The 17,344-nt window shown below is 33.5% G+C and overlaps 1 protein-coding gene across 1 annotated transcript; it reads left to right on the top strand.

Annotated features, from left to right (window-relative positions):
* Positions 4,749 to 14,416, top strand: LOC18601995 (lisH domain and HEAT repeat-containing protein KIAA1468 homolog). The gene is made up of 20 exons (XM_018119940.1): positions 4,749 to 5,179; positions 6,129 to 6,281; positions 6,796 to 6,974; positions 7,748 to 7,855; positions 8,470 to 8,640; positions 8,727 to 9,287; positions 9,611 to 9,685; positions 9,768 to 9,896; positions 9,982 to 10,056; positions 10,132 to 10,341; positions 10,559 to 10,711; positions 10,805 to 11,019; positions 11,163 to 11,280; positions 11,392 to 11,524; positions 11,593 to 11,794; positions 11,877 to 11,982; positions 12,060 to 12,200; positions 12,274 to 12,397; positions 12,530 to 12,646; positions 13,614 to 14,416. Exons 1-20 carry the CDS (start codon positions 4,978 to 4,980, stop codon positions 13,991 to 13,993), a joined length of 3,552 nt encoding a protein of 1,183 aa, XP_017975429.1. The 5' UTR covers positions 4,749 to 4,977; the 3' UTR covers positions 13,994 to 14,416.

The following is a 17,344-nucleotide window of genomic DNA, read 5'->3' on the forward strand; positions in this document are numbered from 1 at the left end:
GTAGCCATCATTTTTTTTTTGGTTGCCATTTATTACCCTTTTTGGCTCCAATTATTTGTCAAAGCTTTAATATTTTGCTATAGAAATGAGACTGCTTTTTGGCCACAGGTGAATATTCAGGGAAATAAATAAAAGATCTAACCCAGGAACCTTGGCATCTAGGAGTTGGAGGCAACTCCAGAAGATGGGACAAACAATAAAGACACATGATATTGTCTGGAAAATCATTGTATTTTTTTTTATTCTGTTTTTTGGACGAATTAATTTTCTTCAATGATTTCTATACCATTAACATGCATTAACCGAATTCAATGATGCCAATTAATGAATCCTAAGGCAGTGGAAATGTTATAAATTGAAGACGCTGTGGAGGACCAAACAGTAATAGTACATATGTGGGTAAGTTTTGCAGCATAGCCAATGATGGATTCAAATTTTTTACCCAAAAAAATCCAAAGGTACAAATGAGCAAAAACGACAAACCAGACACACAGAAAGGGTTTGTCATCAGGTGAAAGAGCAAAAGGCAATTTTATGTGTTTGGAGCTAACGACAGAGCTGAAACTGTGGCAGCAATCAAAGGTAAATGAGCAGCCACGTTTTTAGAAGCTAATCCACATGACCGGCCGGAGGAGCCAAAGCCACTCAATTTTATTTGTACCTTGTTGGTAATTCCACCAATCTTTTTTTTTTTTTTGGCAAAAGAAGATATATTATTACGGTTCAAATTTAAAATTTTTATTCAAAATCCAGGTCATTTTTACTACTTAAGCTTAAGTCATTTTCCTTATAGTAAAAAAAGGATTTTAGCTCATGGACTATTTCGGATTGAACATGTTAGGCCCCTTATTTAATTTTGATTAAGCAGGTTGGTTTACTTTTATTATTTGTTTAATTGAGTAAAATAATTAATTTTGTTAGTTGGGAGTAGTACTGACTTGGAAGTGATTCTGTATAAATTGGGAAAAGCAAAAAAGAACGAGTATTTTGTCCAATTCACGTGTTAACATAATTTTAGTAGTTGTATAAATTATAAGTTAAATCACTGAGATTAAATTACAATAAGATTATAATAGTGTTAGATTACGATACGATTACAATATTATTAACATAATTTTTTTTAAAATAAATAATTTTATAGTTTAATCAAATGATGAAAACGTATTTCCAAATTATCATTCATCATAAATTCCTTAACACCCACAGGTGGAGAATGAAGATAAAAAAAACACCTCATTTGAACTAAAACTTTAATTTTTTTTTTTGCAAGATAACTAAAACCTTAATTAACCATAAAGTCGACTAATTGATTACCTCTCGATAAATATATTGCATAATAATCTCCCACTGTCTCCCCATCAAGCTATGAATTGCATTTATTAAATTTGAGTTATGACAAGGATAAGGAGCAATAGCCCGAGCTACAAGTTGACCATCCGCTTGTAAAATAATCTTGTGAAAGCTCAAATCCCATGCAAGATTCAAACCTCTATAAACATCCTAGAACTCTGCTCGGTATGCCGGGCAAACACCCAATCTAGTAGTAAAGCCATCACATGATTGGCCAGTTGAGTCACGTAGTACACCACTAGCAGTTGCTTGTCCAACAGATTTTTTATACGTACCCTCAAAATTCAATACAATCCAATTATCTGATGGAGGGGACCAACCTATAAGAATTTCCTCACGTCCAGTCATGGATGAAGCTATTTCTCACCAATGCATTCTAAAGGCATTTTGTATAGCTCGAGCAAAGCTGAATATCGAATTTATACGACCCCTCACTCTAATACTTTACCTTCAAAACAAAAGCATTCCTTCACTTCCACAAAAATTAAAAGATAGAAGCGGCTCAATAAATTTAAAAACTTAAAGTGAAATATTCGAATAAAACTTTTTTTATTAAAATTTTATTCTTCTAACTTTTTGAGATATAAAATTTTTAATTAAACTTTTATAATCAAGTTCTTCTAATATTTCTTTTTCAATTAATAATATAACTAATTCATTTAATCTTTCTTAAGACATTATTGATTTTAAATAAGATTTTATTAATTTTAATTTTTAAAAACTTTTTTCTCCTAAAGCAACACTTGCTGGAATTGTTAACATTATTCTAAAAGCAATATATGCATTTGGAAAACAATCGAGTCTTCTTATATAATTAAGTATGCCAATTTGACTATTTTCTTCCTGTATAATTTCTTTTAAAACGTTTAACTCTAAAAATAAATTTAAACCATCAATATTAGAACAGTTATTATATTTTAAGGAATATTTAAGATTAAGGCAATATACTTTCAAACTATAATCATCTAATGACTTTAACTTTTTACCGCTATATAGAAAACAAAAAAATAATTAGTTTTATATATAAGAAAAAATAACTGTTGAAAATCATTAAATGAATTGATTGAAAATAAGAGAAATAAGTGAGAAAAAAATAGTTGTTGGAGATTAGAGCCGGCCCTTGGGTGAAGCCACCTAAGCGAAGGCTTTAAGCCTCCAATTTGGGGAGGCCCTAAATTTTGAGAAGATTTATAATTTTATAATAATTATATTATAATTAATTATATAAAAAATATATAAAAGTAAAAAATAATTAATAAAATTATTTATTCTCTCACTTTTCTAATTATGTGCCTAACAAATCTCAATTTTCTATCACTTTCTTATTTCTAAAATGGTATTAATTCTCAACTATATTATTTTATTTCCAATCAACTAACGGTCATATGTATTTAATTATCTCCAACAGAGACGGCCCAATAAATTCAAAACCCTAAAACGAAATATTCAAATGAGATTTTTTTAATTGAAATTAAAAAAAATTATTAAAATTTTATTCTTCTAACTTTTTGATATGCAAAATTTTTAATTAAACTTTTATAATTAAGTTTTTCTAATATTTCTTTTTCAATTGATGATATAACCAATCCATTTAATCTTTCTTGAGACATTATTGATCTTAAATAAGATTTTATTAATTTTAGTTTTGAAAAACTTCTTTCTCTTAAAATAACACTTACTAGAATTGTTAACATTATTCTAAAAGTAATATAAACATTTGGAAAAGAATCAAGTCTTCTTATATGATTAAGTATGTTAATTGGATTGTTTTCTTCTTGTATAATTTTTTTTGAAATTTTTACCTCTGAAAATAAATCTAAACCATCAATATCAGAATAATTATTATATTTTAAGGAATATTGAAGATTAAGGCAATATTCTTTCAAACTATTATCATCTAATGACTTCAACTTTTTACCGTTATATAGAAAACTAAAAATATAATTGGTTTTATATATAAGAAAAAACGGTTGAAAACCATTAAATGAGTTGATTAGAAATAAGAGAAATAAGTGAGAAAAAAATAGTTGTTGAAGATGATTAAATATATTTGATCGTTAGTTGTTTGAAAAAAAAAAGAATATAGTTGAAATTAAAAGCATTTTAGAAATAAAGAAGTGATAGAAAATTAAGATTTATTAGGCACATAATTAGAAAAGTGAGGAAACAAATAATTTTATTAATTATTTTTTACTTTTATATATATTTTTTAATTTTATATATTTTTAATATAATTAATTATATTATAATTATTATAAAATAATAAATCGTCCCTAAATTTGGACCTCTCCGAATTGAGGACCTAAAACCCTTGCTTAGGTGGCTTCACCCAAGGGCAGACTCTGTTAACAACTCTCTTAATGCCTTTAATTTCTTATTTTTCTAAAGTTTTCTTAACTCAATTAGAAAGACATTGAACTTTTTATTTTAGGTTTCATTTAATAAATATAAATAATTTAGTCCAAGCACTACAAAATTCATACAATTTTCTTTATTAATTTTGATACTTTTTTAATTTATTAAAATAAATAAAAAATAAAATATTTTTATAAAGGGTAAAATACTTTGACCTCTCTAAATTTTGATCATAACTCCATTTGAATTTATTAGTTTTTAAAATGAACACTCCATCCTAAACGTGTAAACAATGTTAATATTTAAATATGAAATGTTTAAAATACCTTTATTCTTTTTCAGTCTTTTTCCAAGTTGGTTGATTGCACTTCTTTACATCAATCGACCACCTTATAATCTAATCTGGTCATGGAATGTCAGATCAGCTCTCTAAAGGAGCACTAGACTGGTGTTCTCAAAGGAAGTGCCAATCATCCAATCGAATTTGGCGTTCCCCACTAGATTTGATCGTGGGATGGCTAGTTAGTATAAAGAAAATTTTTTTGAAGAAAAGAGAAAAAAATTTAAAAATAAAAAATTATAATTTATATAATAATAATTTTTAAAATTAATAAAAGTAAAATTATATTAAAATATTATTACGTTATTAAATTAATAAAAATATTAATAATTAATTAAAAGTTGAATTTATATGTCTAGTGAAAGATGTTCTTTTAAGATGAATTGTTATTTTTAATATTAATATATCTGTGTAAAATTATAATCAAACTTTAAAAAAATCAAGATATTTTAATTTTTTTTAAGATGATGATACAATGTATTAAAAATATATAAAAAAAATCTAAATCCAAATAACAACGAAAAAAAAAAGCCTTTTAGGCAAAGCGCTTGCAGTTTTACCGTTGACTTCACTGATTCTACTCCAAACTCTCATGCACCAACGCATGTGCTCAATCCAACAGATCCCACACCCCACCTCTGACCTGACCCATATTCAAATCTTAAAACTCAGCAGATCGAACAGCCACATTAGCTAAACCGTACGAAACCTTATTACATCTCCGTCGCACCAAATCAAACCTCCCCTTTCATTCCAGCTCGAACCTCCAAAGACTTACAAAAAAACCACGACCTCTGCAACCATTTCGTAAAAAAAAAAAAAAACAAAAATCTAGATTTGTTTTGGGAGATATAACTGATGAGTTCCTGATGTTTATAAATGGAGGAGATTAATTAATTGATTGAAAAAGAAAAACAAAAAGGAAAGATCAGATGATGGATGTAGAGAGATCATCGCTGTGCAATTGCGTAGTGAATTTTCTACTAGAAGAAAATTACTTGTTAACGGCATTTGAATTACTCCACGAGCTTCTTGACGATGGCCGTGACGCTCAAGCTATTCGTCTTAAGGAATTTTTCACCGATCCTTCTCATTTTCCTGCTGATCAGATCTCTCGCTACAACTCTCTGCGAGGTATTTTTTTTAATTTCTTTTTCAAGCATGAAATCTGGAATGGTTTAACCATTGTCAATTATATTTTTTCTTATTCTTTTTTTTTTAAAATTGTGAACCTTTTTAAGTGTTAGTTATTGTTAGATCAAATTGTAGAGAAAATTTAACTCCGTTTTAGTCTAGCTGGTCAAAGTTTCCGACGGAAAATCCCTCTGGTGGTTAGAGCTTAAAGCTCCATCTTGGATTTTGGAGTTCGAATCTTGGAATGGGCATAGTGGGATTTATGGGACGTAAGAGGGTTACCTCTCGTTATGTAGCCCAATATGACAAGTGAAAAACATAGAAAACATTGATGCCGAAAGTGTTTTAGGGAAAGCAAGTGGCAAAAGTAACTAACGGAACAGAGTTTTAAGATTTTTGAAATGCAAAGTTTGGATATATAACAAATAAAAATTTTAATCTTTTTTGGAAGAATGAAATTTATAATTTCATTTTCATGTAAGAATTAATTAAAATTTGTCAAAGTTGGCAGTTCTGTTTTGATTTTGCCTTAGCAACAAGGGCATCAGCTTCAACAAGATAGTAATGAGTAATTAACTAATTATGCTTATGGTATGAGTTTGTGGCTTCCAGTGATATTGTATGCTTATCGTATTCTGCTTAAAGGCATAATGCATCTGAGTTGCTGATTTGTAAGGGTTGCTGTTGTTGTCATATATGTAATATACCCCTTATTTAGTGCTTGCTAAGTAGATATCTAAACCTTGATGATTCCAATTTGCTACCATTCTTCATGTCTTTTCTCCAAGCCCCCTCAAATTTAGTTTTAGACAAGTGGTGTAGTCCAAGTCCAACTTATGTTTGAAAAGAAACTTGAATTATATATATATAAAAGTCCATTTTCTATTTATAACTGGAGCTCATGAACCTTACTGGTGCTTTACTCTATCCTTTATTTCTTGAAATGCAGTTGTAGACCCTCAGAGTTTGCTAGAAGAGAAAGAAGCAATGGAAGAAAAATTAGCACTTAGTGACTATGAACTGCGTTTAGCTCAAGAAGACATTATGAAACTCAAGACAGAATTACAGAGGAAAGCAGATCTCCCTCAGGATAAATTGAGTGGTAATCTGAATTGATGCACTTGGCTTTTGTAAATGTTATTTTTAAATAAAAATTTTAATCTCTTTGTATGGCACATCTTTTAGTAGGTTGCTGAATTGAAAGAGTCCCTATTTATGCCTCCAAGAATCATTAGAAGCACCAAAATGGTCAATAGTGGCTACGTATATCGTATAGGTACACCATAGGCAAGTTGCTTGTGCTAAAGGAAATTTATAGGAAAATTATACTTTTTGGGCTCTTTTGCATTCCATGAGGTTGGCCACCTTCCATGACTAAGCCTATGCATAGAAGGACATATGGTTTTCTGCTTATCATCCTAGATATTCATATTATTGTTTGGGAATGGCACCCAAATTTTTGCAGCAGTTGCTTTTCGTTGGCAACTGTTTTGCATAGAAGATACAACTATCTTTGGTGGGCTTTGTATGATCGCCGATGGTAAATATCAGCATTTATAGTTAGCCATCATGCTTCTGGCATTTGTAAATTGTTTTTATATTGGATGCACATGTAGAGTCAAGCGCAAGCAATTCTGTAAATCATACACCGGGAATCAGTCGGCAAAAAAGAGATGCTCCCTTCTCAGATTTAGGCCCATTGAAGGCTAATGAGCGTAAAGATCTTAATTGCGCAGTAAAGGAATATTTGCTGATAGCTGGATATCGACTAACTGCAATGACATTTTATGAGGAGGTACATACAACTATTGGTAGCGCTTTCTTCTTGTTACTGCAAGGACAATTTCTTTTCCTTTATTCTTGCATTTTGGTTTTTCTTTTCTTTTCTTTATTTTTTGGGGGGATTAGTACAATGTGAAGAGAGACAATTAATATCTCAGTAAAAGAGATATGTGTGCTTTTTAATTCTCTAAATCTACACCAACCAGCATTAGAGGACCCAAACTTTTTGTTGTGATTGGTTTGGCTGCAGTTGTCCTGCCAATTCATCTGCTCAAAGCTTCATGGAAAAGTCAATAAACTGAAATTTTAGGAAATTTTAAATTATTATTGGAAACTACAAGAGGTGCAAAATACTTGCCCTATAACATCTTAGAGGAGAAATTTTCTAAACATGAAGGTATTTTGAAAAACAGAAAAATGCAGGCAGGGGCTGGTCCAGCTTTTGATACAATGTTAGAACCTAAGTTATCGTCTTTTCCCTAGGGATGCCCTGGCACCTTTTTGAATGGTAAAATCTACAACCACCCCGCCTCCCCTCCCCCACCTCTTCCCCCCCCCCCAAAAAAAAAAACCCAGAAAAACAGAGAGAGGGAGAAAGAAGCTGTAATAATTTATTGAGTCTTTATAATTTAATTTTCATCTTTTCTTTGCAGTATGTCTTATTTTTCTTACACAAGTGGGCTTTTAGGCCCTTGAAAGGGTATGAAGCAGTCTAATCTGGTGAATGTGCATATTGTACGGCTAGTTTTTAAAACTTATGATAGCTGGTTCATGGTTTAACCTCAGGCTATAGACCAGAACTTAGATGTTTGGGAAAACTCACCAGCATGTGTACCTGATGCCTTACGCCATTATTATTATCAGTATCTGTCATCAACTTCAGAAGCTGCTGAGGTGGGCAAGCTGTTTTTTTTTACTATTCATATCGAATCATACTAAATACTTTTCATATTTGTACTTGATAGCTCCTATCCTTTAGTATGGTTTACTTAGCTTCATGTGAAACAGCATCATTTTTGTCACCTGCTTTTTCTTTCTTGCATTTGTTGTGTTGTGTTTGTACTTATCTTATCAAGCCCTGGGTGATAGAATCAATTTGTACTGTTGTTTATGATATTCAGTGCAACTTAATCTGAATCTATTGTAGTTTGGTTAATAAAAGTGTTGCTTGTATTATTATGTTTATGGAATTATTTCATTGAGAAAATATCTATGATCTGTAGATATCGATCAGAGATAAGAACAGAGCCTTGACCTAAAATCTTGCCCACATGCCCTTTTCTTTTTACATTTGGAAGTGGCTGACATTGCTTGTCATAGATGCTTCTTCTCCATGTTGTTTGTGGACATATGTTGCTTGACTTAATGTATCTTTGGCATTTAAGAAGTTGAGATATGATTAAGAAGGATCAATGTTTCAACAATAGCTGCCGTCACAGTTGATGTACATCATTCCTCTTGCATTGAATTTCCTATCATTGAAGATGGTAATGTTTCTTTTGTTGCAGGAGAAAATTTCTATGATTCGAGAAAACGAGTTATTACAAAAAGCAAATGAAAGTTTAAATCATGAGAACAAATGCTTGATGAAAAACAAAAATTTGGCTGAAGGTCAAATGAATGCATTAACTAAATCCTTGGAAGCTGCTCAGAAGGATCTGAAGGACAAGGAAAAGCTGGTAATTCTCTCTAACTTAATTGCTTTTGGAGCAGCTCCTTGATAATGCTAAAATGATAATTACTACACCGGTTCTTATTTCTTCAGATACAAGATCTGAAGCATGCCTGGGAGCACCAAAGGAAGGAACTGAATGATTGCAGGGCTGAAATCACTTCTCTGAAAATGCACATCGAAGGATCTCGTTCTGTACAAAGTTCAGCGGATTCTAATGTCAACCCTGCTCATTCAGGTGCCTTAGAAAGTTACAAAGAAGAAATAAAGTCTTTGCAGATGGAAATTGAAAGATTAAAGGCAAAGAAAACAAATATTCCAGATTTAGATGATTCCAGCTTTGCTGAGAGAGAATCAATACAGACTGAGGAGAAAGTTGTTGAGATGGATGAAAATAAAACTCTAATCTCTCCAATTGAACCTTCAGGAGATATAGACAGCAATGCACAGTCACTGCCAGTCCAAACATTTGATAACAACACTCACAAGCCTGAAGAAAATTTGCCAGAATCAGTTACCAATCCTTCGAACAATATTGATGGTTTCCCAGATGGTGGAGTCCTATCCGAACAAGATGAGAAAACACCACCAGAACGTAATGGGTTCCATTTAAAATCGGAAATCCTTGGCAGTGGACCTGCTCCTGAGAACATGGCAAGTTTTTATTTCTGCGTTATGACATTATATCCTTACCCTCAAGGGTGGAAGCAGGGGTTTCTCTGTCTCAGGATTTTGTGGGGAGGTTGGGGTGGATTGGGGCTCTTAGCAGTATGATTGCTGTTGGGTCTGTTTACAATTTTTATAGGTGTTTCCTATTGAATAGCATTATGTCACTTACTTGAAAACCTTTCTTTCCTCTCACTCCACAACCACCACACTCGTGGCTGTTCTCCCTCTGTCTGTTCTTTCCTTGTGTTTCCCATAACCGAAATTTAAGTCTATGTATCATATCTGAAGCAGAGTTTTTATTTTGACAGGGTTTGGGGACGATTCAAATCCTTGCAGATGCCTTGCCTAAGATTGTTCCTTATGTATTGATCAACCATCGGGAGGTTCACTTTCTGACTACATTAGTTTTTACTCTGACATCAATATTATATAATATTCTTATAAATTTATTTTATTTATCTGCAGGAACTTCTTCCACTGATAATGTGTGCTATTGAGCGGCATCCAGATAATGGCACTCGAGACTCATTGACACACACACTCTTCAATTTGATTAAACGACCAGATGAACAGCAGAGGCGAATTATAATGGATGTATGTTACTGTTCTGAGAATCACATTACGTGTTCAATAGCTACAAGTATGAATATGGTGCTAAATCTTTTCAACTTCATTTCAGGCATGTGTTAGCCTTGCTAAAAATGTAGGGGAGATGAGAACGGAAACAGAATTGCTTCCCCAGTGCTGGGAACAAGTGAGTTTCTGCACTGCTTTCTTGTTTTGTCAGTTATATTTGTAGTGGCCTGATTTGATTTTTTTTTTAATGGAGATAAATCACATGTACGAGGAGCGCAGGTTGCTGGTTGCTCAATCGTGTGGAGAGCTTGCTGAATTTGTCCGACCTGAGATTCGTGATTCTCTTATTTTATCTATTGTGCAACAACTGATCGAAGATCCTGCAACTGTTGTTCGAGAAGCTGCTGCACACAACCTGGCCTTGCTGCTTCCACTCTTTCCGCTTATGGATAAATATTTCAAGGTCAGCCTCACTAAATATGCTTCGAGGCAATCATGGAGAGGAATTCTGACTTGACAGAATTGGCTACAATGTAAGCTCTAGAATAGGTTGATGACCCATGGTCTACGGGGATGGAGCCTCTTGCCCTTAGCAAAATATCATGACTTGGAGGAAGTAGAGAAAGTATAATAAAATAATACATAACGATTCTCCAACGCCTTTATTTGTTTGTTGATAGGTTGAGGAGTTGATGTTTCAATTGGCCTGTGATCCGTCTGGAGTGGTGGTGGAAACTACAATAAAAGAACTACTTCCTGCAATAATAAATTGGGGAAACAAGTTAGATCATATTTTGCGAGTTCTACTCTCTCATATCTTAGGCTGTGCTCAGGTAACTTTTCGCCCGTTGGTTTCTCATGCAGGCACTGACATTTCCAGTTTGCAATACTTCTCCCTTTTAATATTATTCCCCCAATAATGTCAGCGTTGCCCACCTCTTTCTGGAGTTGAAGGGTCAGTGGAGTTCCACCTGCGTGTTTTAGGTGAACGGGAGCGCTGGAATCTTGATGTTTTGTTAAGAATGCTGGCTGAATTGCTTCCTTATGTGCATCAGAAAGCAATCGAGACATGCCCGTTTTCCTCTGTTTCAGAGCCGAATGGGACAATATTCTCCAGCTCTCTGCTTGAACTGTATGCAGGGTAAGCTTGCTTTTCCTTTGTTGTTTAATTTTCCAGATTTCTATTTCCTTTTATATCTGAATTTTCAGAAGAGAATATGGTATGATACTTGATAGCTTAGTTATGAGCAAATTTGATTTTGATATATTTTAATATTCTACTAGGGGACATGTTGAATGGCCTGCATTTGAATGGATGCATGTCGATTGCTTTTCTGGTTTGATACAGCTGGCTTGCTTGTTACCCCAGAAAGAGGATAATTTAAGAAACCGAACTACAAAGGTACTTTTGTCAATATTGCATTTTTTAAGGGATTTTCTGATTTCTCCATTGCTTGTTCTATTGAAAACAATGCTATTGCTGTTGTTGCTAATCTATATCATGATATTGCAGATTTTGTTAGCTGTGTCTGAACATTTTGGGGACACTTATTTGACGCACATAATACTGCCTGTATTCTTGGTTGCGGTTGGGGATGATGCTGATTTGACATTTTTCCCTCCCAACATTCATTTGAGAATCAAAGGTATTGGATTCTTAGAATTTTGTTAACCTTTAATCATTGCTTGTTCATTACTTGTTGCTTGGTTGCAGGTTTGCGCCCAAGAACAGCTGTGGCTGAGAGACTTGCTGCTCTATGTATCCTGCCACTTCTCTTGGCTGGTGTTCTAGGAGGTCCTGGTAAGCGCGAACAGTTAGCAGACTACTTGAGAAAGCTATTAGTTGAAGGTGCCATGAAAGAGAATCAGTCTACATCACACAACATTGATGTTGTTAATGCAGTCCGCTTCCTTTGGTTTGTAATTAAAAACCTTTAGTCCTAACTATTTGCTATTTATTGCTCAATATTTAACAAAGAATCTTCTTAAAAAATGCAGCACATTTGAAGAACATCATGGCATGATATTCAATATTTTGTGGGAAATGGTCGTAAGCTCTAATATAGAAATGAAGATCGGTGCTGCCAATATATTGAAAGTCATTGTGTGTTTCTCTTTCCTTTGAAACAAATATATCCTGCTATACCTGATACTAAGTTATTAACTTAGTACACTTAACAGGTGCCATATATTGATGCAAAAGTTGCCTCTACACATGTGCTGCCAGCCTTGATTACTCTTGGCTCTGACCAAAATCTGAATGTGAAGTATGCAAGCATAGATGCATTTGGAGCTGTGGCACAACATTTTAAAAATGACATGGTACAGGGTTTTTATTTTGATTCATGCTAATGAAGTCCCCTTACATTATACTCACAAACTCATCATGTTGCAGATTGTTGATAAAATACGTGTTCAAATGGATGCTTTTCTTGAAGATGGATCACATGAAGCAACCATTGCTGTGGTCCGTTCATTAGTGATAGCAGTTCCGCATACAACAGAGAGACTTAGGGATTATATCCTTGACTTTCATGGGAAAATTAATTTTTAGGACTTTATTCATTGAGTTATGCATTGTGATATAGCCATTTTAGTGATTGCTACTGTCAAATTATTATGTGAAGCCATTTTTCCTTAACATGATTTACATCTATTATCTAAGATTTTCCAACTGACAAGCATGCCTGTTTCTGCTACTGATGTGATGCGTCGTCGACAGAGAGCTAATGCGTTTTGTGAAGCCATTCGTGCTGTGGATGCAACAGGTTTGCTTCTCTAAGTAACTGTAGACATCTTTCCTCTGCCTTCTACATTCTCCATTCTCCATTATTTCACTTTGTCATTGCAGAAAAAGAGAGAAGGGGGGGGAGAAGGGGGGTTAAGATGTCTGTGTTTTATTTGTGGTTTGACCATCTGTAAGTTGATGGTTTCATTTCTGTTCACTATTGATTTTGATAAATCTCAGTTTAAGTCCATGTACATCGTACATTTTTTATTGGCTTGCCTGGTAGGCAAATCAAGAGGAATTTAAATGATTACACTTTCATCATTGTTTGTATGTTTCCTTAAAAAGGTTCTTCCTTTTTATAATAGAATCACTGTATTAGGTTGGTATTTTGCTTGTAGTAAGAATAAGTTTCCCCATATTTTTCTTTGATGTCGGACAAACATCACATGCTCCCTTCTTATACCCATGCTGTATTCACATCACTTTTGTTAGTACCAGCCTGTATTGAACTTTCCTCAGTTTACAATGAATGAACTCAGATGAACTGCCATTATATTAATCACTGATTATATATAAGTTTGTGCAGAACCGCAGGCCAATTGGTCATCCTGCCTTTCGAAAGGGTGGGATGGGAAGAATAGGATTCGAATCGCTCTCCACCCTTCTTGATAGAAATTAGTAAACTCAAGATTGAAGGGGGAAAGGTGTCTGGGAGTTAAATTATTAAAACCTTTAAAAATCTCTTTATTAGATCAATTATTTCTTCAGCAAAAGCTCAGCAGAAGTTTCATCTTTTATGCCACAAGGTTTTTTTTCCTTTTTTAATGGAATTGCCAAGCTTCACTGTCCTATAGCACTAAGGAAACATAAAATATTGCTGCTGTTAATCTGTGATAATTTATTTGTGGTTTCCCCCCAAATGGTTCAGTTGTGTAATTATATATTTGCATCCACAAAGGTTTCTGTTTGATGTATTTTGGGCTATCTCAATTTTTTTTATGCAGATGTTTCTGCAAATAGCATTCGGGATTTCCTCCTACCCACCATACAAAACTTGTTAAAAGACCCTGATGCATTAGATCCAGCACACAAAGAAGCCCTTGAAATAATATTGAAAGAAAGGTCGGGTGGGACTTTTGAGGCTTTGAGTAAGGTGATGGGAACTCACCTCGGGATTGCATCATCAGTGACTAGTTTCTTTGGTGAAGGTGGGCTGCTAGGTAAAAAAGAAAGTACTGAACCACCAACAGAGGCAGTTGAATCCCCAAAAGCTGTGGTGGCACCTGCACCAGCAGAGGATACCAGATTCATGCGGATCATGAGAGTCACTGACATGCTTAGAGGCAAAGCAAAGAACCAAGAAGAAACACACCAGTCCCAGTGAAATCAAGTGAGACTGTTCTTTCCTTACTCCTATATGAGATGAATATATATATATATATATATATATTTTAAAACTTTTTTCATGTCATATATGAGGATGTTACCTAGTAGCATGCGGTCATTTTTTTCATTAAAATTGTTTTTTTAAGGTGTTCCTAATCGCATACGAAGGAAGAAAAGAAAGAGATGAGGTTGTGTCACGGCACTTACTTATCTTCAAATTTGTCTTTGTAGAGGCTAAGCATGATCTTTTTGTCATAAGCAAGGCAATATAATCTTTTGAAATTTGTAGCTATTGCTATTTCTAAACTGCAACGCATTGTTCTTTTAGTTGTTGAACGTTCATTCTTTGACGAAACTAATGAATTTGTTTATATTAGTGACTGAAATAACTGAATGGAAAAATGCTGACCACTTTGCTGTCGAGATAAATAGTCATATTTGAGAAATTTATTCAGGCTGATCCTAGGAGAGGAAAATTAAGTTTTAAGTTCAACCGTTCCCATGCAACGATTGTATGCAAAAGTGTTGGCCAATCTTATTAACAGAAATTGTTAGGATCATTGGTTTGGGGTGCATTACAAAACTTTATCGATCTAATTATAATTATGATTACATATTAAAGTTCATTATACGGTCAAAGTTGAGTTGATGACATGAAATTTTTACCCGGATATGAACATAGCAATGTCATGGATAGAGTCAAGCAGGGAAAGAAAATTAAAATTCAGAAAAAAAAAAAAAACACATAGAAATTACTTAGTGGACATGACTTTAGGCCTTAACAGACAGCAAGCATGAATTCCACTATATCCTATAAAGAGGAGAACATAAAATTATCCATATTAATCAGAAAATTCCAACAAAAGAAAATGAATGGTACGAAGAGAATGATGACAAATATAAGCGGGACTTCCACCAACCCTAAACCCAGGGAGTGAAACCAAATGACTTTGTCCTGTAACTGGACATGCTCCACGATCCGCAAGTTGTTTGGTTGTCGAAAAATACCAAACAAGCCTTCTCTACTCCTCATCACCGTTATTTTGGGAGCTGATTTTAAAACTTTTATATAGTGGGACTGGTACTTTAATACAGAATAGTTTAGCCCGAGAGTCAGCTACATACACCAATTCCTTCGTCACCCATTAGTCAATGTTTTTATTGAAAAATAACTAAGAGATATTTTAAAAAATAATCCTTAATGATAAGATGTTTTTAAAAATAATCTTATTTATAATTTTAATTATTTTTAATTAAATTAGACAAAATTATCTTTAATGAAGTTACACGTTATGATATTACACGTCATGTATAAAAACTTGTGACAAGTTATGGTTAGCGTTTTACATGTCATGTACAAAAACTTGTGACACGTCATGTACAAAAACCTGTGCCAAGCCATAGTTAGCATGTTACATGCCATATACAAAAACCTATGACAAGTCATAGTTAACCTGTTACACGTCATGTACAAAAATATGTGACAAGCCATGTACAAAAACCTATGACAAGTTATGATTAGGTTGTTACACGTCATGTTGAAAAAAATATTATTGTTACATGCCATGTACAAAAACATGTTACATGTCATGGTTAAAAAAAGTTGTTACATGCCATGTTGAAAAAACAATATTGTTGTTACACGTTATGTTGAAAAAATATTGTTGTTACACGACATATTCAAAAACATTTTATTACACTTTAATGTCTAAAATGTTGTTACTTACGAACCAAAACTTCAAATCCTCTCAACTTTTTTCTTTTTTTTTGTTTTATTTTTTTTACAATTTGACACAGATTAAAGTGTTTTTAACAAGTTTTCATAAATTAAAATACAAATGTTTTTTATCTAAAACACCTACTTTGACTAAAAAAATATTCTTTGAAAGCCTAGATTTATAAATTTCAAAATTTTGAGTTTATTGGTATCTAGGTCTTGAATTGATTCAATTAAAAGCTATTTCATACATTTGTGATTATTTCTACCGTTTTAGTTTTATCCAAAATACCTAAAAATCAAATTTTCCAAATAGTCACCCACCCAAGCATGTCAAAACCATTGCTTGATGTATTAAAAGCGTAAAAAAAAGAAATCTAAAAACGCGGGAGAGACAAATCGGAAGCATAGCAGACGAATACCGAACAGAGAAATTGATAAAATTTGAGAGAGTAGGATGTGAGAGAGAAATCCGAAGCACAAATAGGGATAAATATGGAGAAATTGTGATGAATGGTTTAATTTATTTAAAATAGTTTAAAGGATATTTTCGTTAAGTCATGACTAAATATGGCTAAAAACAGTTAAATTTATTTTGATGGTTACTTTTAAAATGTCTTTATCAAGAAATGTCATTTCTCACAATTTCCTCAATAATTAATGTATAGACTGCTTGAAATTCTTTGATAACCAGCCTAGTTAAACCATTGGCAGCTTTGTTTCTTGAAATATATACCTCATCAAAGTTGAATGACATGATCAACTTTCTCAATGGTAAACATGTTTCTTTTTGCTTTTTGGAAAGATAGTTTTTATTAATCTCATCACATGCATGCCATTTTAAGTCTCTAACTTGAAAGACAGAAGACTTTAATGGCATAAATGAAATTGTGAGGATGAGAGCACCTGTACAATTGTCAAAAGGACCCAACTACTTATAAAATGTTACTGTAACATCAAAAGCTAAAGGATCGAGACTTCAAACCCATGTCAAAAAATAAAAACATGAGTTTTGTCTCATAAACCATCACTTGGTAGAATGAAAACAAAACGCTCTACCACTCAAAAATCAGAATCGCTAGAAAAGCCACTAGAAACACCTCAAGAATCCTGCCATTAAAGAACTAAACTCTACAAAGGCCACACTCAAAAACCATATAACTAAGCTTACCCCATGGAGCAAAGTTTAACATCAATCAGCTGTGAAAAGCCTAAGGAGAAACCAAAGCAACCCCTGATGTCTCCTCAGAACGATCAGGTAAGAAGATCCTCACAAAGTAGAACAAAGGGCATGAATCAAGGAAAGCCGCAAGCAGACCATTAGCAGAAGGCCAAGAACAACTGTGTTCCAAGCGCAAAACTTCTCCAACTCTTCCTCAACATAACTTCACACGAAAAAGCCCGCCATAAAGAAGCTAGCAATGCATGAAGAGGAAAAGGGAAGAACAACATAACGTTTTGCAAAGAAGACCTTCCCCTCATAGGTTCTTCGGACTTCAATCCAACCATTCTCCTTGCCAATGCCAAAACAAAGAAGAAAACCAAACACCTCTACCCTCAGACCATTAGCAAGCATGGCTTAAAGGAATCGAAGCCAACCTCCACTCCAATCATCAAAACCCCACAAGGTGG

This window comes from Theobroma cacao, chromosome 4 (assembly GCF_000208745.1).
Source record: "Theobroma cacao cultivar B97-61/B2 chromosome 4, Criollo_cocoa_genome_V2, whole genome shotgun sequence".
NCBI lineage: Eukaryota > Viridiplantae > Streptophyta > Magnoliopsida > Malvales > Malvaceae > Theobroma > Theobroma cacao.

What these genes read in the sequence shown, in the direction of transcription:
- LOC18601995 (XM_018119940.1), top strand. Translation starts at nt 4,978, where the DNA reads ATGATGGATGTAGAGAGATCATCGCTGTGCAATTGCGTAGTGAATTTT. An exon ending in GACCTGCTCCTGAGAACATG is followed by an intron (nt 9,288 to 9,610) that starts GCAAGTTTTTAT and finishes TTATTTTGACAG; the next exon opens with GGTTTGGGGACGATTCAAAT. An exon ending in AATGCAGTCCGCTTCCTTTG is followed by an intron (nt 11,795 to 11,876) that starts GTTTGTAATTAA and finishes TAAAAAATGCAG; the next exon opens with CACATTTGAAGAACATCATG.